This window comes from Falco biarmicus, chromosome 10 (assembly GCF_023638135.1).
Source record: "Falco biarmicus isolate bFalBia1 chromosome 10, bFalBia1.pri, whole genome shotgun sequence".
NCBI lineage: Eukaryota > Metazoa > Chordata > Aves > Falconiformes > Falconidae > Falco > Falco biarmicus.
Genome location: NC_079297.1, coordinates 30,747,247 through 30,774,419, shown reverse-complemented (window position 1 = coordinate 30,774,419; position 27,173 = coordinate 30,747,247). Strand labels below are relative to the sequence as shown.

The window sequence follows — 27,173 nt, the reverse complement described above, 5'->3', positions numbered from 1 at the left end:
TCTTCCCTGTTGCTTTGCATATAACATGTCCAAAGATGTCTGGATGGAACTTTGATCAACCAAGACAAACTTTTATCAGAAGGCATAGAGTGAATGGTATTTTTGAATTGAAAAGCTATATTGTAAATAATACTGGTAGGCGATGTTTGCGTGGCGAATGGTTTGCCTTGCAAAGCTGCTGGAGGTTTGTTTTGAAATGTTGACAGATAGTAGTGGTAGCCTGTTACTACAGTTACAGAGTTGAGTTGGATCCTAGGTGAACTATTTCAGAGTAGTGAGTGAAACCCTTCTTATTTGTCTTGAACTGTATCTCTCTTAGTAAAGAATGAGATGCCCTGTGATTGTGAACAACTTTTTTTTTTTTTTTTTGCTTGGCTCTTTTGCCTTCTGCTATTTGCCATTGTTATGTTCTGTCTTGTGGCTTAAGTGTGGCTGCAGCTTGGGTCTGGGATAGCCTGTAATGTGCTCGTGGGAACAGGTAACACAAAAGAAAATACTTCTTTCCAGTCTTTCTTTCCTTTCTTTATAACTTAATTACTTGAAGTAGGTGGCAGACAAAAAGGATGTTTACTTAATCTTTGCCTTTTCTTACTTAATCTCCGATGATGACACACAATGCATATACTTAAGCTGGTCACATCCCAATGTGTAAACTGCCTGATAAGCAGCACTGCCTCTAGGTGGAACTTCCATGAGGTTAAAATTACTTCCTTTTTTAAAAAAAATATATAGATTGATTGCTTTTTATTAGGCTCCTTTTATGAGGGCTGGCTGGAATGCTGGGCATGGGTTCTTCATGGTTAAGTTGAACAAAGTCATGTATTGAAGTGCTTGATCTTGCGACTTAAAAGGGCATTGTTTGCAAGGCTGCCTGTCCTCAAAGCGAGGTCAGGGATCCTTATCTGCTGCTGGAAAGGGAAAGGTTGGAGAACTTGCTCTTTAGCTGTCCTAAGGTATATGCTGAACCTCCAGCCTGAGCAGGATGGGGTTAGGAAGACTGTAGTGCACATCTCTGGTTGTGTGGGGAAGTGCTGAAAGCTCTGCTTACAGGTGGAGATCCTGTTGGATGGGTAAGTTCTGTGGTGAATTTTTGTGGAGTACAGATGTGCTCACACAAAAGCTCACAACAGACTGTAGAGGAGAAGGCGTCTGGAACACTTCCCAAAACCAGGATGGAAAGTGAGGGCTCTGTCCATGACTGAGGACTGTGCTGAAGCTGTCGCAGGTTGGAGCAGCATGCTAGTGCTGCTGGAGAAACAGAAGAGCCTTGAATGTGAAGGCTGGTTGTTGGTTTGTTTCCTCTTCAGAAGGGACAACCAGTGAGGAGGCACAAGGCTAGGAAAAGGTTTTGATTCTTTTAAGCCTGAAGAAACAGGGCTTTGCTGTAACGGAAGGTTTAATTTGATAAGCTAGTACTACCAGTAAGGAAAAATGCTCAGCAGTCCCCAAGCTGCCCCAAACTGCTGTGGCTGTTTACTCCATCTAGTTCACTGAAACTCCACAAGTGATCAGAGTTAAAAATAACCAGAGAATGTTTTTACCCGGGATCGGTTACTCTGTCTGGTTTGCCGTGCAGCTCTGCAAACAGCTTCATCTGGCAGTCGTGCTTGTTTAACCAGACCTGTACCAGCTTCTCAGCTGCGTCCAGAAAGTGAACTGTAGTTTCTGGTGAATCTAGATAGCAGTGAGTTCAGATGGTAGGAATGTATGCAGAAGGGCACTATTAAAGATAGCATGAAGTACTAGCTGCTAGGACCAGTGTGCATTAATAATTAACTAGATGTTGGCACTGACACATAAAAATGCTACAGTTCAAGCAAAAAAAACCAAAAAGTAACACTAATAACCAAAGTATTTCACAAATATCTTTATGCAGAAGACCTATGAGAAGCTTTATTTCTCGGCAGATTAACCATAGGTACACATATTCATAACTATCGTGTGTGTCAATTCCCTTGGGTCTTTTAAGCCAGAAAATAAACTTGAGCTTCTGTACAACTTAAAATCAAATTATTTGTTTGTTCTGAGTATTCCATAACTCTAGTGATATAATGTTAAGTCATTAGTTACATTTGCTAGAAAAAGGAGAAATTCTAAAATGACTGCAGTTACCGTTTTGAGTTTTTCTGACAAAGCTAACTTGCTCAGCTCATATCACAGAGCATCTTCAGCATTCCTCACTTAAGCAGATATAAATCTATAAACCTGCAAGCACATCTGAATATTTTGCTGCTTATGTGGCAAGTAGACCATGAAATGGTATGATGCCAGTGGTAAATCTGCATGGAAAATCCGGCATCCTTGGGTAAGAAAGAGATCTGCTAAATTTCTTCTGTTATTAGACTTAACTGTGTAAGGAAAGTAAGCGGGATTGCAGTAATATGTACTGCTTGAGGTAGACTGTTGCTAAACTGTGTACTCCTAATAGTTTTCCTGTGTTCCTCTCTTTTTATGAAGGTCCTTTATAATCATGTGTAAAAAGTGGTTGTTGATAATATACTTGTGTATGTGCTACTAACTCTACTACTTGAGAGAAAGACCCTGTTAAAAAACGTTTACAATGTTTTCTTCTACTAGCTCACACTAAGAGGTTTTCATTAGCAAAACCTAATAAAGTAAGTAATAGTGATGTATTTAAAGGGATTGTGGCTTTGTACTACCCAGCATTATAATGAACTCAAGTATGAGTGTATTTTAACTGTCTTGCAATTCCGGTTGCTGCTTAGGATTTTTTCTTAGGAGTTTGTCTTTGAAGTCCTCCAGAAACATGCTATCCTTGCCCTTGCATCTTATTCTCCTGCCTCGCCCCAGACAATGTTAATCTGAATCTTGACTAGATGTCCTGACTGAGATTTCAAAGATGCAAATATGCATGCTGTATCATATTGATTTCCCATCTTTGAGTTTCCTTTAACTGGTGTTCCTCCTTCCTGTGAACGGGGTTCTCGCCCTGCTGGGAGTCCTCAACTTGAGATCCAGCTTTGGGGTCTCCAAGTATCATGGGTGGAGCAGATATCCTCCTGAACTCGGCAGCTCTCCCACAGTGCTGCAGGCAATTCTGAAAACTTTGTTGGTAGATTGTGTGCCATGATAAACAATTTCCAGACCCTCAAGTTTCAAAGTAAACATGTGAGGCCAAAATTGTTCTTAGCATCTGAGCAAGGTAAAAAACTCTTGAGTTAAACCAAATGTGTCTTGCCTTACTGTCTGAGGGTATTTAAATGAGAAGTTTTAAACTGGAGATGTCTTTCTTCTGTCTCTGTAGAGGTAAGGTGTGTGATGGGGTGTGTTGATCTGGGTGCTGTTTTTTGTTTCTAGAAGTAAAGTGTTCTGCCTGTGGCATCCAGTGGATGGACCACTTTAAAAGCAGCAAGGCAGGATATTCAATGCTGGCTCTGAACAGGCTGTCACCAACCGACAGTGCTGTTGACAGCTTAGCTTTGGGTCAGATGCTTGTGCTTCTAGCTCTTTCACAGCCAGAAGCCTCTTCCCATAAACAAAGGGAAAGTGTGTACTAAACTGCTGTACAATCTTGTGTGTTGTTTAACTGCTTCTCTGGCTTTTGGTAGGATATTATTTTATGTTGTACAGGTAATACTAGCAAGCGCTGAGGTACAGAAAAACCTTAAAGCTCTCATCTTGTTTGATTGCTGCAATAACTGAATGTTTAAGCTGTATGCCGTACCTGGATAACGGGAGGATTAATCATCTGGAGGCACTGCAGAATCATCCAAGGAAACATCAGAAGGGAATTGGGTTGCTCACTGTAACTTCCCGAGCATGATTGTAGCTCTAAATGTTACATGAAAACAGGTCTTCAGCAGTAAAGATAATTTAAGATGCTTCTGCTTCTAGCAGTTATGCTGCTCATAACTTGCTCAGTTAAATCGCTTCAGCCATAGGGGATGATGCTGTAAAAAGGATCACAAAGCCCCAAGTAAAAATCTCTGTAGCTGATGTGGACCAACACAGTGATGCTGAGAGCTGTGTGCAGGCAGAGGGAGGGGAGGAGGGGTGGTATGGGCAGCAGCTTCTGCAGCAGGTTAACCACTGAAGATGACATGTGTACAGCTGTGCAAAGCCTGGGGCAGCAGGGGGGAAGCTGACCTGTTCCAGCTCTGCTCAAGGTGGAGAATGAGACTTCAGAGTGGTTGCTTTTACCATGTAGAGCAAACACAAGAAGAGTTGCAAAATGCCTCCTGTGTGTAATAGTGATGAGCAAGTCCAGTTGAACACCCTCTTACCAGACAGCAGAATTCTCTGACTTCAGACCAGCTAACGGAGCAAGAGGTTTGATTTCTTTCAGGTTCAGCTGGAAATGTCAAGGCAGCTCTGAGACTTCAGGTTATTGTGGTCTTCTGACTGGTCTAGCTACAGTAGGTGTTGTGCATCTCTGAGACTGCTGAGGCTGAAAGTTAGTTTGCTGCCTGTCAGTGGGTTAGCTCTTTGATCATCTTAGGTAGCTACTAGTTCTGAGAGCATCGCTTTGTGTGAGGAAACATTCTTAAACTTTTAACAAGGCTATTTAAAATCTGGAAAACTTCTGAATACCTGTGTCTGTGGCATGAATCTAACTATAGAAAACTTATTGTCTCCTACAGAGTTTGTGCTTTGTTTCTGTCTTGCTGGAAAGGTACGCTCAAATGTATTGATGCATACTTCTCAACTTCTTTGAATTTAAAAAAAGTCACTTCAAAGCTCAGCTTTTGAAGTGAAGAAACTTTTTCCTTTTGCTATCTAGAAGTTTTTGCACCCATGCAAATAGATAGAGTGTGTATCAGGTAACCAAAGGGTTTGATATTTTCTTTATCTGTGCAACTGATTTTTAGTCTTGTATAGTCTACAAAGGATGAAATTCACTAATATTTGTAAATTTGAAAATACCCAGTATCTGTGTTGGTGGGACTGTTTGGGAAAATAGCCTTAGATCGGAAGTAGAAGGCTTCCTTGTCCTAATATTATCTGCCTTCTTCCAAGTAAGTTACATTCCACACATTTTTAATAGTGGCTTCCCCTCCTCCATGGCTGCTTTGACTTGCTTTGTGGGAGGACTTGAATATTTCGACTGACACACGAGAAATCTTCTCCCCCAAAAAAGAAACCGATAATAGAATTGTTCTCTTTGAGCAGAACTTGAAAATAATCTGATCGATGCTGACTGGGTATCTGTTCAGTGGAACTCTGGCTGGGGCTTTTAAAATCCCACAGAGTTAGGGATTTTGCTCCAGGTCTAAGAGTTTGGGATTTTTCTAGTTTAAGAGCTAAAATTGCACCTTGAAATTCTGTATTCTGTGCATTTCTTCAATTTACAAATATTCGGAAGAAAATAAACAAAAGCCCTGCATCTCTTGATGTGATCTCCTGAAAAGGTGCTGGCTGCCTCCCTGCGTGAGGCAAGGTGGTGATCTGGAAGAATTTGTTTCAGGGTGGTTGCAGAAGATGAATAATTTAAGCTGGAGCTGCTTGCTTCAGACTAGATAATTGAGGCTGAGTTTTTCTAGCAGCTGAACAGTTTGTTAAACTTAAGTTTCCTGCAGTACATGTAGTTCAGCTAGCTGTTTTGTATGTGAGTGCTTCCATGTCAGTTGAGTAGCCTGAGATTTTTTTAATTTTTAAGTGTCTCAGCTTTCCCCCAGTGCTGGTAGCTGTTACGAGATGCTGCTGTGATTGCCTAATGCTATTCAGCTAGGTATTTATCTTTTTCCAGCTTCTTCCTCAAATGGATTATGATACCTCTGGTCTCTCCTAAATCTAGAAAAATACATGAAGCGTAGTTGGTAGAAGGGACCTGCATTACTTGATTCTCCTGGGCAAAACCCTGCGTGTGCTAGTTCTGTTAGTGCTGACTGAACACCTCTGCGTTGGAGCACAGGCTTGTTGTCAGCTTCCACACTAGTGCTCTGGAGTGTGCACTGTTGCAAACCAGCGGCTGCTTGCTCTTCTAGCAGTGATTCATAGGAAGATATCCCTAGACTTGTTTTTATGTCTTACCTTCAGGGTCTGGCAATCATTTCCTAAACTTGAAGCATGTAGGCTGTTGGTGCCAAAGCATTTTTGAAGAATGCTTTGTTGTAACTCTGCTTGCTTTCTGATTAAAAAAAACAAAACAACCCCGAAACAAAACAAACAACAAAAAAACCCCAACCCCCAAAACCAAAAAATCAAAACCAACAATGTGCTAGTGTGGTCTTGATTCTGTTCAACAAGTTTGTAATACATAGGGCCCATCTGATCGGTTCTGAGTGCCGGTCATTATGAAAGGTTGCTTTCAACACATGCACAGGAAATGAGTCTGGAGGACTTACCATTTAAATTAAACCACTTTCTAACGCTGGAAGAAAGCTCAAAAGAGAAACAACTTTAATTGGTAGTATCCAGCCTGTGTTTGTAAATAATACTAGCTTTGCTGCGTGTTAAAAGCTGGCTGAGCTGTGTGGTGGTAACGCTGTGTTCAGGGGTACATTCACACTTCGCTAGGTACGAATTAACCAGCGAGAAGTTACGGTGATCTGAGCTGTCTGGAGGCTTCACCTATGATTACTGGAAAACTGAGTAACACTGAATAGTCCATTATTCTAAGTATGATGAGGTTGAAGAACCTGTTTCTAATCTATAAAAATGAGAGAAACTAATGTGCTTTCCTGTGGTTTCGGTGCAGAACGCTGGCTGCCTGTGCATTCCACACTCTGTTTTCTCTTCACTGAATGCCTTTACCACAAGATCACTACTCGCTAGAATATGGGAGCGGAAATAGCAGTAGGTTGTTTTTTTTTTTAAAAAAAAACCAACAAAAAAACCCCTCTGATCAAACACCGTGCACTCTGAAACCTTCTTCTGAAAGCAAACAAATTGAAGGTCTCTGCACACTGCTCACACGTTTTGAGATGGCATTTGCTGCACTGCTACCTCTTTATATCTTTAAACAAAATGTTTGCATAAGTTCTTTGCTCAAGAAAGCAATGAAATAATGATGTTCTCTACTTATAATTATACTTCAGTGTGTGTGCCTGTCAGACCAGGGAAGAATACTGCACATTAGAGTTTGAATTTAGGGATTGCTATATAGGTGATTTTCTTGATGAAAATGAGTGCTTTTAGGTGACAGAGTTCTTTCCTTTAGGACAAGATGTTTTAAGCTGTCTTCCCTACTAGATGTATGATAAAGCCACTTTTTCAAGTGCTGCTAACCTTGTTACAGTACTAGAAGGCTGTGGCATGCAATGGATTTGCACTGCTGTACATGTTTTGAGTTGAGCTCAGGTAACTTACGCAGCTGCTCAGACTTCTATCAATGTGAACTTGCTTGGAGAGAGAACTTGAATTTGTTTTTTTTCTGGTGTTTGTGTGTGGGGATTTCATAAGTGTTCTATCTCATGCTGCAGAAACTCCTAGGTTGCCTTCTTGCACCTTGCGTGGGATAGCTAATTCTTCTGGGGCTCTACCTTCTGCACAATAGTGTTAGCTGCTGCTTGGATTATGGCCTCAAGAAATGAGGCGAGGAAGGGATGGATTGCTCGGGAGGGGTCCAAAAGGTAACTAAGAGCAGCAAGATTACATTTCAGGAGTAATGGCTTTCCCTTCTGGAAAATCTTATGGGACCTGTCAAGTTGAAAGACTGTAAACTACCATAGTGTAGCTGATTGTGTAAGTTTTTGGCATTTTTATAGCATTTGATAGTGTAAGTTTTTTAACTTGTGTTGTTAAGATGATAAACAAAAAATCTTCCTTGTAAGTCTCTGCTAGCCTGTGTAGGTTTGTACTAGTATCCTCTTTTGAGCTTGCTAACTGCTCTAAGAATATTGGTGTAAGTACCTTTTTCTTTAATGGCAAAATACCTTAATAATGAAAAAACTACAGAGTCATTTTGTGGCAGTGGCTGTTCATAGAATCTGTCCTAAAGAAGGTAACTCATGTTATTAAAGATTTGTTACAAATTAGTAAACAAAAAATCAGACAGAGTGAGCAGCAGTTAATGGAACCAAGTTTTCTTAAGTGGAGAAGTACGACTAGCATGGTAGTTATTTTTCATCAGCCCTTGCCCTTCTTCACTTTGATCATACTTGTATGTGGTTTAGATAATAATGTTTACCGATGCTTTTCATGACCTATATTCATCACAGGATGTGCACCTGTGTTTTCCAGCTAGTGGTGCTTTTCTCCTCAACTGATGTCTGTAAAGGAATACTACATAGAGAAGTCGGCACGTATCCTCTAATGCAAATGAAGTAAATCATGTGATCTGGCTGCTCTGTGCAGGCTGATGGTGGTTCGTAAGTTTAGAAAACAAGTTTATTTGAGAATTTATGTAAATTCTTTGTAAGAATGAGAGCACACAGGGGACAGAAGGGAAATCACCTTGCTGGAAACCCCCCCCCGAGCAGATCTTGACTATTTGCTGTTACTAAACTGAAGTATCTGAATTTGAACCCTTAGTTTTTAAGGTCACATCTTCAACGAGCCTAAAAATCCAAAAGCCTGCCAGTCTTGAGCATGGGATGATGAACTGGTCAACAGAGTACAATGTAGGAGAAACAAATGCTTTACATTTTTATTTTCCCCTTAAAACTTGGAATTTTGTTAAAATACAAGATCCTGTTTTATTCAGAACAGGAGTAGCAGGAGAAGGGGAGAGTAATTGAATCTATTCAAGTGAAATGTGGTGAAGAGCTGTCCTTGAAGATTTGTGTGGACTTATGTGGGTGGCTCTGAAGATTTAGCTGTGCTCCCCTTGAAAAGCAGTGCCAACAGAAAACTGGGCTGAAATGTGTTTAAGCATAGAAAGTTACAAATTTGCAAAAGGGTGAGGGAAATATTTTGCTTAACTGAATTGAGCTATGTTGTATGTGAGCTGGTGGTGCTTCAACCCTCTTCTAGTTGGTATGGGACATTTCCCTAAAGCGAAGCATGTGGAAGAGTAAGATGCAGTTAACAGAAAGGAAAGACCTTTGGGTGGGGAGAGTCTAAGCTTTGGGACACCAGCAAAGACAATACTGGAGGTACCCTCTTGAAGGGTTTGTGTCAGCAGTGCAGGTGGTCCCCCTAGGGTTTTTAATGAGGGTTAGGTAAGGAGCAAGGGAAGAATGCAAAAAGGAGGATGAGCGTTTCTAGATCTGATGGGGGTTAGTGTGCTCTCAATGGCCTTGAGTTCTGGAGATTCATTTAATAGTCTCCAGAGAGTTGGCTGCTCTACTGGAGGAAGAGCATTTTGATGTTGAAGCCCTATTTGCAGTATTAACTTGCCAGCTGATTACTTAAGCAAAGCTGTGTTCACAAGCCTTAGATGACAGAACTGAGAGTGGAGAATGGCTGCCTCGGTGCTGTGCTATCACAGCATACGTGGCTTGGTTAATATTTAGAGCATTTGTGCTTCAAACAATGAATTGCAACATCCATCATTTCAGGAGAAAAGCTCTTTGCTGGAGAGCTCGGGTTTTGCCTGAGCATCCAGCTCTTCAAAGAAACAAAGTACTGTTTTCTTTTAGCTGTTTGTGTGCTTCTGAATGAAACTGTCTATACAGCGTTTGCTCTCAGTTTGATCTTTAAGCTCTCCTTCCCCTTGGAGGAACCTTGCTCACAAACTTTGGGTAGAGAACTATTCTGGAACCTGCTCTAACATACCGCTAAACAGGATGTTGGAGAAGAAAATACTAGACCTTGCTTTTCAGTGATCCTAAGGCCTATGTGACTCAAGCAAATGCTTCTGGCTTGAACTGTGAATTCCCTGAACAAGGAGGGATTATCTGTGGATGTACTGTTTAGTGCAAATCATGGGGTTTTTATCTGTTACTTAGAATCTGCTTCAGCATGGGAAGTGATGCTGCTTTGTGTAAAACTGCTCCAGTCTTTCATTTGCCTTCTTTACAGCTACCATAAATGGCCATGATGTAAAAACATGTGTTGACTGTGTGTGGTGGTTGATTATGTAGCACCTCAGCTGAATGTTTGCTTGCAGTTTCTTGATGTGGTTCATAATAGATGTGGCTTTTCATAATGTGAAAGTAAGTATTTGCACATAAAACTGTAGTTTGTGGTGTTGTATGGTGTGAAGCAGATCTTAATATGAGAATAAGTCTGCTAAGGCTCGTCTTTAGCATACTGTGTCGCTGGGGTTAATTTAATGCGGACAGTGCCTTACAGGAGGTGGATATGTATAATTTCTTTTTGCCTTGGTTATAACAGCACTTGGTCTGGGGGTAATTATATTCTTGCTGAGATAAAACAGGCCTTGCTATTAAAATAATATATTCTCTTAAAAGTGTGAAGGCTGGGATTAGCACTTAACTGCTTAGGTCCTCTAACTCAAAGGTCATGCCAAATACTCATCTAACACTGTTAATCCTATAGATGTTAAGTATTATGTTGGTTATCTCTATCTTTTTGTATTCCACACTGTGTCTATGATGATTCCAACCAAAAAGTGAGCTCTCTTGAGTTTCCTGCTTGTTTCCCTGCCCTGTGATTTGGGGTGATGCTGACTAAGAGTAGTACTACACCTGCAGGTGCGGAGACGAAGGGGAAGAAATACTGTGGTAGGTTTTAGTACAAGCAAATGTTTTGCTGGTAAATGTTTTTTTTAGATGGAAATTGATGCTTGCTTAAATACGTAGACTGAATACTGAAGGCAAAAGCATTTTAAATAAAATTTGAAAACATAAGCATGCTTCCATTTGACTGTTACTCTTTTGCCTTTAAAATCTAAAGTTGCTGAGGCTGAAAATTATGGAACTACTTAAGAGCATTTGAGTTGTGCTTATTGGGGCTTTAGGATCTCTACGTTGTCCCTGTACATCAGCCACCAATCTAACTTTAGCAAGACAGCACTTGTAACCAGTACTGTACTATGAAATCTTGCTCGCATGTCAGGATTAGCAACTATAAAACCACTCTGTTTCTGGTTCCTGGAATTGGAGTCTGTACACATTTCCCCATAGGTAAGTTGTGACAATTATCGGTCATATTGTGCTTTTAAAGCCTTCCTTAACTGGGAGGATAACGCCACCCAGGAACTTGCTTCTGTCAGCCTCCCTAGTAAATGTTCCTGTTGTGAATGATTCAGGTCCACGACTGCAGCGCTGGTGGGGTGTGCCTGTGTGCAGCTGCTCGCTCGGTGGAACAAAGGAGTGGGCCCTCTGTGCACCCTGTGCCAGGAAGGCATCTCCCCCTTGCTTGTTGTGTGATTTCTGATGCTGATGTGACTTTGGGTGCACTGTGAAAACAATTCGGGTAAATAGGTGCTGCCCAGTTTGATACTCTTGAACCAAGCACAAGCAAGGATAGATTGCAAGTCAGGTGCACAGGAAGTGTTAGGCTGGATGTAAACTTCAGGTGTTAGTCTGCAAATTTGCTGGTTTAAAAGTGAATTCAGTGATTCTGATCAACTTTGAGCCACTGAGGTGTGGATGTAAGTGTAACACAGGCATTGGAACAGACCTCAAAAAGAAATAAAACATAGAGGCTTGGAGCTACTGCAGGACAGTATGTTTGGGTTGACTTGATGAGACAGTGACACAAAACATGAAATAGTAATTTGTAAGAGTGGTAGTTTGGGTTGTGTTGTTGTTTTTATTTCTGTTTAGGATAAAATTTTCTGTGTTACCTCCTGTATTTCTTCTAGGAACTTCAGCTGTCTGTCTCCCCATGTAAAAGTCCCGGTATATGTGGCTTTGCTTCTGAAAGGTCAGAAACGTTGCATTTCCTATTGTAAACAGTCCTCACGCACTGTAGTGCAACTTAGCACTTGATGAGAAAACCAGTCTGAATTACAGTGTTGTCAGATGTGAAGGAGGAATAACCTTTGATCTTGAAATCTGCTGCTGGTGGTAGTAAGAGAGACTATGAAGATACTCTTCAAGGACGTGTCTTAAACTTCTCTGCAAGCACTGATTAGGCTGGAAAGAAAAGCATTGTACTCTGCTGGTATCCATGGTAGAAAATACTCAGTATTGCCTCTTTCAAAGTGGTTTGTCCAGCTGAAGCTTTGTTTCAGTTGCACAAGTCCATGCTGCAGGTTCCTTGAACTCTGTATGTTGGATTTCTAATCTCTTGTTCTTACAGAAACCTGGAGTTTTTGAAAAAAGTGGTATTAAGTTGAACCACTACTTATGAGGCAGCGGTGTCTGCATTTGTGAGACTAGCCTCTATTTAAAATATTTGTGTTTTTCAATGAGCATCATGCCTCATCACTCATGATTTCAGGTCAGCCTGCATCACTAAAATCTGCATTGGTATCTCTCTGCTGCGATGGGGTAGGATTTCTCTGTCTTGCTTCAAGGGCAGTGTAACTTAGCACATTGCTGTGCTGTTTGGTTGACAATGACAAAGTCCAGTTTTTTTTTTTTTTTTTTTTTTCCTCTTCCGCTCTGTCAGAATCTGATCTGTCGAATGCTGTGCGTGATCAAAGAAAACAAAAGGACTGCTTGTGTGCCAGGAAGATCTGAACACACTGAAAAGGCTTACACAGCCTGCCCTACCTTGGAAGAGATCCCCTTCCCTCCTTCTCACTCTCACAATTAGGTGGATTAACCTGATGCCTTAGGTTAGAGACAAGTCAAAAAAGCTTTCTGTTTTTTGGCTCTAAATCCCAAACTTAAGGTTATGAGTATTTCTCCTTTGATGTACCAGAGTTAAAAATCTGATGCTGAAATGTCAATCTCTTGAAAAATTTCTTTGCAGAGGGGACGTTAAGGTTATGGAGCTTATTGCTGGACTCAAGAGTGACTGGCACGTAGGTGCTCTGTTCTCCTTGGTCCTGTGGGAGCTTGTCTACTAGCCCTGCCTGGAGCTACCAAATCTGAAAGTATAGATCGCATGGAAAAAACACTCGCTGACCAGTACAGTTGTGTTGTGCTGCAGCTTCATATGTTGACACTCCTGAGTGATTCACACACTTTCAGGTAGTCCTTTAGTTTGTAGGTAGGTAACCAGTGCTTTCATTAGCATTTAAAATTTTCATGTCTCAAACTGTATATTTGTATATTTTACTTGGGCAAAGATTTTGGAGGAAGACTGCTAGTAATTAACCTTCCTAATGAAAATAGATGGTTAAGTAACACGGCTGCCATTTGAGTATTCTTGGCACTTCTGGTTATGGCACTTTCAAAACTTAAAAGATTATAGTAATTGTTTGTAGTCTGCAAAATGAGTCTAGACAGTCTAGTCTCAGGCCAAAAGGTTGGAGTTGAATAAATACATAATTTGCGTAAATAAAGCTATTAGAACTGTGCTTATCTTCTGACACAATAGTTCTTATTAGATACAAGTGCTATTTTATAGCTTTTTCCTAAATAATTAGCTTCTAATGATCAGTCAATAAATCTTTGAAAAATAAAGTGCTCCAGACTTGGCTAATGAAGCTGAATGTTTTCATGCTGGATATTGTCCAAGCTGGTGTTCAAAAATTCCATGGGATTAACTGTGGTAATAGGAAAAAATTATAGGACAGGAACTAGTGTATTGCTATCTATAACAACAATGATCTCACAGTATAAATGAGTTGTGTTACTGGCTCTGAAAGAGTAATCTCAGCTTGTAATTACCTATGTCCTAATGATTCTGTGTCTCTTTCTTTTCTAACAGAACAAGTGGTATGATAAAAACTTCAAGAAGCTTTCACTGTCTTGGTTCAGTCCTGGTTTAGCACTTATATAAATACGCAAGCTTAAAATATGTATACATATATATATATGTATAATTAGAGCTGGGGGAAGAGACATGGCTTAGTGACATGCTGTGAGCTTTCCTGAAGTGTCTGGACATTTAAAGGTGGTTTGCAGTTGGTTAGTATTTAACGTTGGGTTTTTAAAAGTTTTTAGCTGGCAGTTTGAACTGTCTGGTCTACTGATTGTGGTGTAGGCAACAGGGGAACCATGGTTGAAGGTCAGGAGTAGCGATGACAAAACCTCCTTCTTCCACTAGCAGGAAATTGCGAATGTAGTTCAGTTATATTGTGAAATACTACCCTGCAAATATTTAGTCCTAACTTGAATCATCCTAGAAAACTGTAGGCTCTGGATTTAATGGACTAGTTAACCTGGCTGTATCTCATGTTAAACACGCTTTAAGAGGAAGAATGCGGAGAACTTGCCGTTCTCAGGCTTCCTACCTGGCTCTTTTTGAGTAACTGTGGTCCAAGCCCACGTTTGCTTCCAAGGTATCGCAAAGCTGCACAACTGACATTAGCCCGTGGCTTTGTGGAGAGCTGAGATGTAATGAGTGAAGGCAGGAAAAGGCTCTTACTACCTAAGATGGATCTTACCCTTCTTACCCTGAAAGTAGGAAGTATTAACTTCAGAGATTGCTTGCCCTGGCTTGCTGTGCAGGCCCAGGGCTCAAACGTTTTCAGGTACTTAAAATGGGACGCAGGAGTTAACATTACTAAAATGCACTACAGTTGCTGAAGTGAAACTTTTACTGGTTTATCTGGGCTAGAAATACGTTTTACCGCATTAATGTAACTGTATAGGTCCAAGTGTCTGTAACCTAGGCAAGGCAGTCTGAAAAGTCCAATCAACAAGTAATTTGTTTACAACTTGAGCCTAGTTTAAAGGTTCTGATTTGATGTGAATACCTACACTCTCATCAAGAGGTTTTCTGCCATGGAATTAACTCTTCCAATATGCATTTCAGTTCATCCAGTACATTCCTCAAGGAGTTGGGAAGTGGCTTCTTTCTTAGACTGTGAATGCCCTGAACATGGGTCTCTTCCTAGCCTCTAACCTGAAGTCTGTTGCTGACTGTTTTAGATAGCTCTTCACTTCAGTAACTTAAACCTATTTAAATTGATTGTAAGTCTTACTCCGTTACTGTACTTACATGTGTAAATCCAAAGCTCTTGTGTCACACAGTTTATCTTGAGGTGTTGTAGTGATTTAATGTGTATGCAAACTTATTCCAGTAACTTCTGCCCCACCAGAGATTTGAGAACCTTGCTTTCTTTTCACTTACAGTTATGTTGCCTATTATCTGATTATACACATCCTAAAATGAGATGGGTACTTTCTAAAAGCTGTCATGGGATTTTTGAGAAAATAAAACCTGAGTTCATCCTGAAGAGCTTGTGCGAGCTGCTGTGTTGAAAACTGCCTGAACCTGATAAATTGTTATGGATGAAAAGATATAGTATGCAGAAAATATTTTAAAACATTCCTTGAATTGCAAGTGGCCAAGATCAGGAAGATTAAGTACTTGTCGTGTTCATAGTTCTTGCATATATTTACTGTGAAGCAAAACCAAAATTAAATGAAATAAAGACTCGCTCTGCTTGCAGTATAGAGTACACTTTACAGTCAGACATGTTTCAACTTGAGAAATTGCACAGCCACCTTCAAAGAATTTAGTAGGTGCTTACTGGCATTAAAAGGCATTAATTCAAGGCATTACAAAGAAGTCTTAACAGACAGTGAAAGTGTACGTTCTCTGATCTTGAATAATGAAAACTGGATCACCAGGAATTATTCCAGAGGCCAAAGTTTAATGCATGTATTGCTTAAAACAGGTCTCTCTGAGTGTACTTGGTGTCTGGTGTGGTTTGATTTTTTGAGACATTTGAGAATTATAAATTAGAGGTGAATGTTCCCAGGCTGGTGAGCTGCTAATACTGAGTTGATGTACAGTGTGGAGAGCTGCAAAGCCAGTAACTGAAAGGAGATGTAAGCACAGTGCAGATCCAGTTTGAGTTTAAAAGGTGAAAGCTGTTTTAAAAGTATCAACCTTTTTTTTTATTAAGGAACATAGTTACATAGTATTTAAAAAGATGTTCATATGTATTTAAAAAACCCCACTCTCATCAGTATTCATGTTACGTGCATGTAACCAGTACCCACTCTGTCAATAATTAGAATTGTAGAATCCTTTCGTTTGGAAAAAGACCTTTAAGATCATCAAGCCCAAGTGTTGAGGCTGCATTAATGAGTTACCCGAACAGTATGTTTAAGCGGGGCAGGGTGTTGGCGAAAAGGCATGTAATTTTATAATCAAGTAGTTGTTAACTGTTATTCTTTAAACCTCCGATTTGAACATGCATTGAGGGGCTGCCTTATTTACCTTTCGAAGACTCTTCTTTCCCCCATGCAAGTCTGCTGTCTGTAGGTGGATGCCTATGTGGTTGTTCTGGGTTTTCTTCTGCAGAATCTTGTAATTATCTGTTTAGCAGTTAAAACCTCTCCAGATGTCTACCTGTAAGACCAAGCTGTTTTGCAAGTTGTGCCTTGCATGCCAGATTTGAGGGAGAAAAGGGAGATTCTTTCCTGTGTTGCTGCAGTGCAGGTAGGTTTGGAGAAGGTAAAGCTGCTTTATTATAAGCAGGAGGTAGTGGAGGGCCAAAAACTAGCAGGCTGGTTTTTAGGAGTGTTGAAAGGTGCAAAGAGCTGATGGATGTTTCCTTTCAGAGCATAAAAGTCAGTTTGATTTCAGGCTTTCATCTTCCTGAGTCCTAGTCCACTGGGTGACCTGCACCATAGGTTGATGCTGCAGAACTAATGTGGCTCTGAAATCCCTAACACGAGTCACTCCTGCTGAACTATGAATGAGATCTGTGGAATTGCCTAGCATATGGCTATCTAGAGAAGCATCAGTGGAAACAAGTGGTTTATAGATACGAAGTTCAGCTGTTCATTTAGGAAATAAGAAAATTAAAAGCATGTGGACAGAATTAAGATCTGTGGATTAGTTTTCAGATTGAAGGTGCTTTGCTCTTTATATCCTTTCTCCCCTCACTCCCCGCATCCTAACTCACATTTCCCAATGGGAGGGAAGCAAAGTTAGTTTTGTTTTTAGATACTTTGGGTAGTGACTGCAACAAAGCCTGTAAAGAAAAGAGCCATGTTATGTTTGGCTATGTGCGATAAATAGTGCCCATACACTGAACACAGATTTCTTAATAGTTTTTCTGATGTGCTCGTTCAGTTATCAGTGTATATGGAAGGGCAGGGAATGGAGAGAGAAGGGTATGTGGCTGTATGTATAATAAGACTGACTCATGCTTTGTTTAGTGTTTCCAGACAAAGCACAAGGTCTTGACAGTCCTTGCATTGCATAAACAAGTTAAGGGGAAGACTTACCTGTACTTAACCAAGTCAGATGTTTATTTTTGTATCCTACTATATCTTATTCAGAATTTAAGATTTGTATCTCTTGTTTTCAAATCATGTGTTGGGAGGTAATCTTATGGATGTACTCTGAGGCTACCATCAGTTATTCAAGAACTTTGCAATCTTTGTTATAATTTTCTTCTTTAACAGAAACATTAAGTATGTACTTAACCATAAATATCAGTATTATGTAATACATGTAATGCTAGTTCTTCAGGAATAAATGATAGCATCACAGAATCATTTAGCTTGAAAAGACCTTTGAGATCATAAAGTCCAACCGTTAACCCAGGGGTGCCACGTCCATCACTAAACCATGTCCCCAAGCACCACAGCTATGTGTTTTTTAAACACCTCCAGGGACAGTGATTCCGCCACCTCCCTGGGCAGCCTGTTCCAATGCTTGACTGCCCTTTCGGTGGGAAATTTTTCCTAATATCCGATCTAAACCTCCCCGGCATAGCTTGAGGCTGTTCCCTCTTGTCCTGTTGCTTCTTATCTGGGAGAAGAGACCGACCCCCACCTGCCTGCAGCCTCCTGTCAGGGAGTTGTAGGGAGCAATGGAGTCCCCCCTGAAATGAAAAGAACTTTTTCAACTTGTGTATTTCCAAAAGGTTTCACTTGTATATGGCTTACATCATCTTTCCTTTACTATAGCTTTCTTCAGTTTAATCCTCTTCTCTCTTTGTGTGTCAGTTTTCACTGTTCATAAAATTATCAAGTGTTTCTCATCATTAGATAATTGCAGTAATTGTGGTTACAAATGACATCTCTTTCCCTGGATAGCCATAACAGTGCTGGCAGTATACATTAGTACAGCGGGAAGTAGTGTAAATCGAGGGAAGTATCATGGATTACTTACAAGCACTGACTTATCTTTTAATTTATAGTTTTTGGAAGAAAGGAACAGACGCTCTTACTGTTTGAGTAATTAAAAGAAAGTAGCTCTTAAAGATCTGTATGAATATGGGATAACTGGAGGAGGATACACCTGGCCTTCTGTAGCATGGTCCAGTGTTTTATTTGTTATCTCTGCAGTCTAGTGTTTATTAGCATAATTCTAGACCTTTGGGCCCCTGCTATCCCTGGTGTTCAACACCAAATTCCTTCTTCTACAAAGTGTGCCTGTTTACATCAGCAAAGCATGCCCAGTGCTCTCTCAAGCACTGCTATTGACAGTGGTGGTGGGTTTGCTGTGGGTAGCCCCTGCAGCCTTGCTGGTGCTGTTCCGTGGGGTGCCTGAGCCCTTTGCAGAGGTGGCACACCCTCTTGGCAACCCCATCAGCATCCATCTCCTGTTCTCCCCGTTAGACCTGCCTGGAAAAGCCAGGTCCTACTGAGCCACCTGTGCTTGGGGAGGTATATGGTAAGTAACAAGCTTGTCAAAGACTCTGAGATCAGTGGTGTGCGCTTTTTTTTGTCTATCTCTTTTCTGTGACCTGAGTGCGTGAGGCTCTGCAAAATACTAAATTTGTATGTTTTGCTGTGTCTGTTCCTTTATCCTGGAATGCAGCCTGGGTTTACGTTTGCTTCCAGAAGTCAGTTCGGGTTTTTTCCTGCAAGTTTTCCTTGTTTTCTAGCCAGCCAGCTCAAATCTTTCGAAAGTGATTTGAGGAGCCTCCTTTGTCTTGTGAAAGGAGGTTCTTCAGGTAACCTTTTCGGGTGCTGAGGTTCTAGCAGCTGCTTTGCTAGCTTACCAGTTCTGCTCGGTGAGCTAGCTCTGGACCAGAGCCAGCCGTAGTGCTTGAGTCAGGTGGCAGGTTACTGCCACCCATCCTCCAGGAACATGTCTTGGTGACATCGAACCTGTTTGTGCTCCCCTAGGGACAGGGATGGGAATGTAGATGAAAACTCCTTGAAGGGATCTCTGCCCTCCTGCAGCCTGGAGGGGAGGGCATGGTGTGACCCTGCGGTCACCTTACTATGGACTTGACTGCTGTGTCGCTCTTGCACAAGAGCTGAAGGCAGAGGCTGTAAGATTTCCATGGGTGGGGACACAGTGAAAGTTAAGAACAGATGTCTGCAGTCAGCAGTTTAGGTCTGAATTCCTGGTCTGAGAAAGCTTTTACAGTGTAGCCAAATACCTCAAACAGAAAGGTGTCCACTTGCAGTCCTACTAACTGGCCAGGGCACTACACTGTTGTAAGACCAGGACTGCACTGACTTTGTGACTTGGAACAAATGCCAGAAACATGAAGAAAGCTGTTTGCAAGAGAGAACTTGGTCAGGTTTCCATCTTTTTCTGGGTTAAGCGTTTCTGATCTGTTCACTGCGGTGCATGATGGGGCTGTAGCAGGTACTGTTGTTCGTTCTATACCCATGATGAAGATGTGCCACCACAGATCGTGAATTGGACTTTGCATCTGCTGAGTGGGACAGGAACAGACTGATGTTCTTGAAGTGGAGATGAAATGAGGAAAAGAAATGATGGTGTTAGAGGTAGTCTAAGAAGAAACTGCCAAAAGAAATACTCTGTTAAGTAGTGCTTAAAGCCTAGGAGAGGTGTCTTGGGATCATGTATTTCAGGTATTTGGGAATGTACTCAAGTCTAAAGCTGAAGCTTTGGTGTGTAGCATCTACCAACGTGTTTGTTTTAAGTTCTAACTTAAAAATTCGAGCTAGGAAGGATTTTTGGGCTATTTGCAATGCTGAAATTGTAGATGGTATTTAAATCTGGAGCTGGTCTGTAACTCCAGCTGGAGGGTGGAAACCCTTCCATTTCCTTCCCTTCACTGGGTTGAAACTGAAAATTTAAATGTGGAAAAAATTTAAATAGGCAACTAGTGGCTCTTTGAAACATTAAGTGTATTTAGTAAATACAAATGGAGATTATAGACAAAGCGAGAATGAATTTTGGCATGTACCACTCCTTTAACTTACTCGTAGTGGTGCGCTTTCACTGTGCTGGGCTGCGTTTTGTTGCACGTCCTTCAAACTTTGTGTAAGATAAAAGGAAGCATGTTTTGCAACCAGCCTCTGGGCTGCAGCGTGTAGCAGCTCCCTGTTGATAGTTTCGGACTTTTCTCTCACATTAAAAGTTAAATGTTGATGCAAAGGAAAGCAATCCAGTGGCTTTCCAGCTTGCAGACGTTGGTGACCTTCCAAAGAGTAAATAAGAAAAACTGCATGAGAGCTGTGAAACTGCACTGGGGTTCTCAGTTTTTCAGTGTAAGATCTCTATTTCCATAGTTATTTTTATTAATATATGGAGCGGGACTCTTGAGCTTGTAAGCAAGCCCAGCTAATGAAGGAATTCCCTTATGTATATTAAAGGCAGCATAACAGAGGGGGAAGATGATAAACTGAAAGGAGGTTTTCACATGTTCCCCTTGCCAGAAGACTTGAGTGATTGAAACAATGATTTAGGGATTACTATTACCTTAAATAGTAGGTAATATTTAAGGCTGCTAGAGCAATACTTGGTATAGTTGTGTCATTGTTCCCGAGCACTGCAAGTAGACGCTCCTGTGAAGGTCAGGAGGCTGTGTTTGAAATAAGTTTCCAGATTACAAGCGTGCCTATAGGAAGGGATTTTGGTGGTGGGTTGCCCAGCTGCCAGTGATATAGATAAGTGGGGATGAGGTGGGTTTTTTTGTTTGTTTTTGTTTTCCTCTGCAAAACAGCTTGTGTCCTTGGCAGGCTTTCCCATCTCTGGACTTGATTGCCTCAGCACTCTTAGAAAGAGGAAACCTAGAAAACTTGTTGCATAATATTAAATTGGATGGTTTATGAGACTACTGGGCTCGGCTTCTTGTTTCCCTTCTAGGAGGTGGGTGGAAAGCCTTGATTTTTGCTAGTGATTAAGGGAGTGTTGTAACAGAAGGACGTGTTCAAGTTACTGTCTTAAGAGATGAAATTTAGTTTCTTCTAATTATTTCCTGCAGGCAGAGGCCAGCTGTGGTGGAGCCAGCTGAATGAGGCTTGGCTCTTCCCGATCTGCCATAGAAACTCCTGGAAGAGCACATGTGACAACCTGGTTGTAATGGGTCACCCTAGAGAGTGCTCCAGTGTGGTGTGTGCCAGCTGGCACCCGAGACACCTGCTGTAGCTTTCTGGTGTTCTTGTCGTTCAGCAGGGCAACTGCCTTTCAGTGTTGGGACTTGCACATACAGTTTTCGTAAAGGAGACAGCAGCAGGCAAGACCTGGGTATTTGAACACTGGGGGGAGGGCGTGCTCCTCTGGTTTGTCTGGACTCAGCGTCAGTTTAAACCCACTAGGCTGGCAGGGCTTTGCATCTGCTGGGATTGCACTCCTGTTGATCTTTGAAGCAATTCTTCCTTGGCTTCTACGAAGTTATTGAGGTCAGGGTATGGTCTTGGGCTTGCTGGGTGTGCAGGCACCTGCCCACTGTGGCAGGTTGGCATTTAGAAGTAAAGGTACAGCCTCACGGGGTGCTTCAGGATATTCTCTGCCATCCCTTAATTCTTCAAACACTGTGCAGCAGCAGCAGCAAGGTCTGTTTCTGCTCACGTTGTGTAGCAGACTGGGTCTGCTACATCTAATTTTTGTAAATGAACCCTGACTGAATGAGGCCTGCAAGCAGCGGCTGACATGCTCCCTCTGGCAAACAGTCCTGGTGCAATTTGGGAAGGCTCCTTCAAAACAGCAGCTATTTCAGGCATGTGAGTTTGTCCAGTGCCTGGAGGTAAACCACAGTGCTCATTGCCTTGCGAACCTCTCCTGTGGTGGCTGTGACAGCAGATTTGGCAGCACAGCTCCATGGGAGGGAAGAAACTGCTTGTAAGAGACTTGTAAAATGGGGGAGCTCTGGCATCATTCTGAATCTGAGATGCAGCCGATGCTGGATCAGGCCAACTTAGTCCTGTTCCCTTTTTTGCAGGAGGAACAGTGTTCCATCTCTGTATGTAGTATGGCACACTCACTTTGTGTGTAGTTTCCTTTTTAGAAAAAAAACAACACCACAAAACCAAAGGAAAAACAAACCAGAAAGGGTGGAGGGAATCACAGTAATGACCTAGAGGTGACAGAACACGCTGCAGTTCTTGGCCCTTGGACAGACAATGAGGAAAATAATGAAGAATTCCTCTGAGGTTATTATGGTTTTCTTTTTCTGACCTCTGTCAGTGAAAAATACTGCTCTTGTTAGAGATAAACCTGCTGCTTTAGGTGGTCTTCTAATACTGATTCATGAGAGAGAAATAAATTGATTCCAAATTATCCCTTTTATTTAAAACTTGACTGACTTTACTGCTTTGTCAATGTAAAGGGTCAGACTAACTGAATTCTGTGGGATGGAGGAATGGGAGTTGAAGCTGGAGACAGATAGGGAGTAACTTCAGACAAACTGTGTGCTTTACCTTCTAGTCAGAGTCCTGAATTTCTAGATACACTGGTAGTGACACCATGTTTTAGTCACCTCATGGTTCTTTATAAATACCACTTTGTTTCCTTAATGAAACATAGGACCTAAATTCTATTCCTTGTGATTGTCCCCTCTAAAGTCAGATTCTGTAAATGGCTTTATTTACGGTCTTGTATGTTGATCTAAGTGAATTTCTTTTCCATCTTTCAAAGTCTGTTAAAAACCACAGAAGAGTTGGGACGCAGTTCATAGTTTATTAATTCATGCCTCAAAGTCTGTTCTTAAGCTTCTGGATAGCACTTCTTGAGTCATGGATACAAGTAAAAGAAAAAAACAAGGACAGTTTTGGAGCCAGTGTTTTTTTCCTTCTAAATCTTCAGAGAAGCAAGGTAAAGGGACAACTTGTAGTTGGAATAGCATCATCTTGGGGCTTGCTCTGTGGCGAGATGTTCTGCTGCCTGCGAATAGGCACTCTTCTGCTGGAAAACTTGGAAGTTTGTTGCTGTGTTTAGGATCCCATGCCGGTTGGTTTGTTTGAATTTTGGGGGGAGTGTGTTGGTTTGGGTTCCTGTCCTGTGTGGGTGGGGTTTTGGAAAGGGTTGGAGGGGGCTGGTTGCTTAGCGTGCATGAATGTTCTGAACGAGGGAGGAGACCATTTCTTAACCAGGAATGTCCGACTTGACTTACATTCTGAAACACTGTGAGAAAGGAGTGAATTACAGCAGCTCACGTGCCGCAGTAATCTCTGGTGGGAGAGATAGCTAGGGTTCTGTCCTTCTCACAGAGGAACATGGTTGTTTAGTTACTGCTGCCTTTAGACAGCTGGTTACACAGTGGTGCTGTTGATGCAGAATGACTGAGACTACTGTGTAGGTGTATCCTGAGCGGACAGTTTACTGATGTCTACTTAAAATGCAAAGGAGATAGGCAGAGCTGATCAGTGTCTCCGATCTAGGGGTCAGCAGTTTCTCAGTATGGTGCCAGCTCGAAATTAATAGATCAACAGCAACCTGCACATGCTCTTCCTGCAGCCAGTTGCATGATGGTGAGGTTATGGTATATGAGCATAGGCTATATATAGTATACACAGCTGGTAAAGTGTGTTAAACTGGCGATGTGTTCCTCCCAGCAAGGCAGCTGCAGCCTGGTCGAGGAGCTCTGCTGGGCAGTCCAGGTCCATGCTGTTAACCCAGAAACCTGGTGCAGGCAGGACAAAGGACTGAGCCAGCTCTCCTGGGCAGCTCCGTCTTGAAACTGGCCGTGAACAAACACAGCCATATTAATATGGCTGTACCTGCAAGAGCAGAGTTAACTGCATTCTGCACCAACAGTGATGTGTCTGGAGAATTCTAGTGGGCTAGTGTTCATGGGGTTTTTTTCGTTTGTTTTCCGAACCATGCCATCTGTTAACTTGACTTTGGTAAGCTTGCAGGAACAGATTGGTGTCTTTTGGTATTTTTGAATTTCTGTGATCAGAAAGACGCTTCAGTGACAGCTATTAATTTTGACATGAATAAGGAGATGCGCCCTATTTTTGGTGATATCTTGTTAATGCAAGAACAGCACTCCTCCCTTTTTGATTCCTAGGAGCCAATATTTAGTTTTAAAGCACTCCTGTTTCTCTGCTGGCTTACAGAACTGACTCACATACGCGGGTGGTACTCCTTCCGTTACTGTGGCATTCATCTGGGTGTGTACATGCCCCGTGTGCTTGGTTTCTGAACAGTCAAGGTAGTACACATCCCGAGTGCCTGCTCCGTTGAGCACGGAGGGGGAGGAATGTGATAGGAGTTCACATTTGTTGTGCCAGTGTGCTTTAGCTTTGAGTGAAGATAACTTTGCTGTGACTGCGTGCAAGCTACAAATCCACTGTTGGAAACCTGAACTTGTTGCCTGCAGGCAGTAGTGCTAGCCTAGAGTTTGATACCAGGTCACAGAGTCTCTAGAAAGATGTACCAGGATGCGCTTTGCTCTGCAGCTTGGGTTGTGGCAGACTGGCAGGATCTGGTGGAGCCTTGTGCTTATTAAGCAGTGGGTGACACCAGGCGTTTGGTGGCTTGTACTACTTTCAGGTAGCTGTCTTTCTGGTGTGTGTGCTTAAAGTCATTAAAACCAGGAGAGAAATCCTGGGAACAAGGATGATCCACTAAAGTTCTATTCAACTTTCAAATGAAGTGCCACTTGTGCTGTGTGGAGTCGTAGCTAGAAACTGTTATAAAGCTGCTAAAGAATTCTAGCAACAGCTGGGAAAATCCTGGCACTTCCTAAAATTACTGGCTCTGGGAGTGGGGAAGGAAATCCTGGAAACTTCTGATCCCTACCCAAAATTCAGAGAAACTTAAAGTTACTAGAGACCTTAAAAATCAGTGAACCCAAAAGTTTTCTAGGGATTCCTTCTGGGAAATCGTAGGAGTTACCAGAAATCTCTAGAAAATGCTAGAAATTCTGGGGGAATTCCAGTAAACTCAGTGGCTCGGCTAGTAATTTCTACAGTTTACAAGCATTTACTAGGAACAGGAAAGCAGTTACCTGCTTTTTGGATTAAGTAGCACGTGGTTGTACACGGGTAGAACCTGCTCATCTTCCCTAAGCTGTCAGGTGTACGGTTCTAGCATCTTGCTCGATAAGTGTCCTGCATCGTGCTTGCCTTACACAAACTTGTTTTATTTTCCACAGTCCTATTTTGTTACGGATTATGATCCAACGATTGAAGACTCCTACACCAAGCAATGTGTGATAGATGAAAGAGCTGCGCGCTTGGACAGTGAGTAGCCTGGCTGAAGCAGGGTGCTGGCAGCCCGTAGCTGTTCGTGTCTGTTTGTATCTGTGTGCACAAAACGTGACGCGGGTAAGCAACGGTGCAGCGTGTGGCTTTTATGGAAGTGTGCAACTGATGAAAGCTACCTACCTTTGTCTTTTTAATGAGATACCCAGGATTTGAACTGCTTATGCTTTATGTATGTGTGTGTTGTTCTGAATTGCATGTTTTTTTAAGAATTATTCTGGAAGCCGAAGTTGCCTACAGAACTGGGAGAATCTAGATAACTCCTGGCAGCTACCTGGGTGACAAGGTGGAATGAAAAACCCATCACTTGGCTGTTGTGTGCTGCCTCTCCCAAGTGCAATATAAATGCTTTGCTTTAAGTTTCAGTTCTCCCTTGTCAGTGACTTCTTCAAGAACAAACCAGCGGCCCTCCCAACCCCCATCCCTATGTCTCCCTAAGCATTTTCCAGCTGTTTCAGCTGGTTGTGAAGTAGCAGAAGTCCACCAAACTTTGTTCAGTTTGTTTGGTAGGTCTTGAGTTCTTCAGTCTAAGAACTCGTTGGGAATCTTAGCAAAAATCCAGTAGTATCTGTGAAAAGTGACTTCTGCTTAGTTACCATGTACAGGTGGGGCTCTCACAATATCCTGTTAGGAAGGGTTCTCTTTTTTCTCAGTCTGTACTCCTAAGAACATGAACTGTACTTAATCAATGTTTTGCTTATGTTCAGTTCTGGATACAGCAGGACAAGAAGAATTTGGAGCCATGCGTGAACAGTACATGAGGACAGGGGAGGGTTTTCTGCTTGTTTTCTCAGTCACTGATAGAGGAAGGTAAGTGATGGAAAGTTACTGAAACAAGTTGTAATTAATCTTAAATTGCTGTTTATCCTTTACTGAAGTAGTCTCAAACAAGAACGTTAAGTGTGCAATCACTCTTAGATTCTGTGGTTTGACGCTCTTTCAGTGCTAATGAAAACCCTTGTTAAACCAATCACTTACTGAAAGCGCCTGTCTCTTGCAGTGGATGGCTTGAAAGCGTACACCAAAAAATGACAACTGTATTCAAGCACTTCATTACAGTCCAGAATACTAGCTCCCTGGAAGCGACAGAAACTTAAACTAAGGGCAACATGCTGTGATGTCTGATCGGTTCTTAGAAATACCCCCTTGCCGTGTGCTAGTTGGTGTCAAGCAGCTGGCTCTGGATTTTTGGACGGGTGTATCCAGTTCAGGGTATGTCTCTATACTTTTTTGCAGGCGGTGCTCACTGCGTACGCCCTGAATTGACTGGAACCTGCATAACTGATCAACCGCAGAGTTGAGATCAAACAATCTTTTTAGAAGCTCACAAGCTTGGTCAGGTAGCTCGTGATCATTGTAAGAGTAGAAAACTGCCATGTATACAGACAATCAGTTAATATTTTGGCTGTGGTCTTGCTCCATGGAGCTTCTCAGATATGTAGTAGTAAAGAAGTGCTCAGGGATATGTTCTTCCACTTGTTTCCACTTGGAACAGAAGAGCAATAAAATGGTAAAAAAACCCCCCTGTCTGTTTCCCCCCCTGCCTTAAAGATTCGGTCTAGGGTCTAATTAAAATTACTTCTGATCTTATTAACTGCTCTATAATGAGAATTAAGACCAATATTCTATGGAGCCTGAGCGTGTTTCCATTGGATTTGTACCTTAACACTTAAGATGCTGCTAAATGTATGCATTCATCTGTCCAGAAGAGACTCTTGCACTTCTGTCAGAGATCTGTGTCTGGATTTAAGGCATACTGAGAATTTGTGTTAACGTAAATATTTTTGCTATAGGTGACTGTAGGTTGTTTGAAGTATTCATGTGAACTCCTTGATTTGTCGGGGGGGGGGGGGGACCCAACCTAAATTTTTGTTAGCCCCTCTGGCTAAGGGTCTGCCTTGATTTGAAGCAGGTCTTGACACATTAAAACTGCATATTGCTCTCCTCTCTGAAATCCTTCAAAGACTTCTGAAGAGC

At 41.8% G+C, this 27,173-nt stretch overlaps 1 protein-coding gene across 2 annotated transcripts in view; it reads left to right on the top strand.

The window, feature by feature from the left end:
- RRAS2 (RAS related 2) overlaps positions 1-27,173 on the top strand; it is a 45,958-nt gene that overhangs the window by 6,892 nt on the left and 11,893 nt on the right. For both annotated transcript variants that reach the window (XM_056353883.1, XM_056353882.1), the window contains exons 2-3: positions 25,088-25,175; positions 25,904-26,006. In XM_056353883.1, the coding sequence (XP_056209858.1) occupies positions 25,088-25,175; positions 25,904-26,006 (191 nt within the window). The remainder of the gene's footprint in view (positions 1-25,087; positions 25,176-25,903; positions 26,007-27,173) is intronic.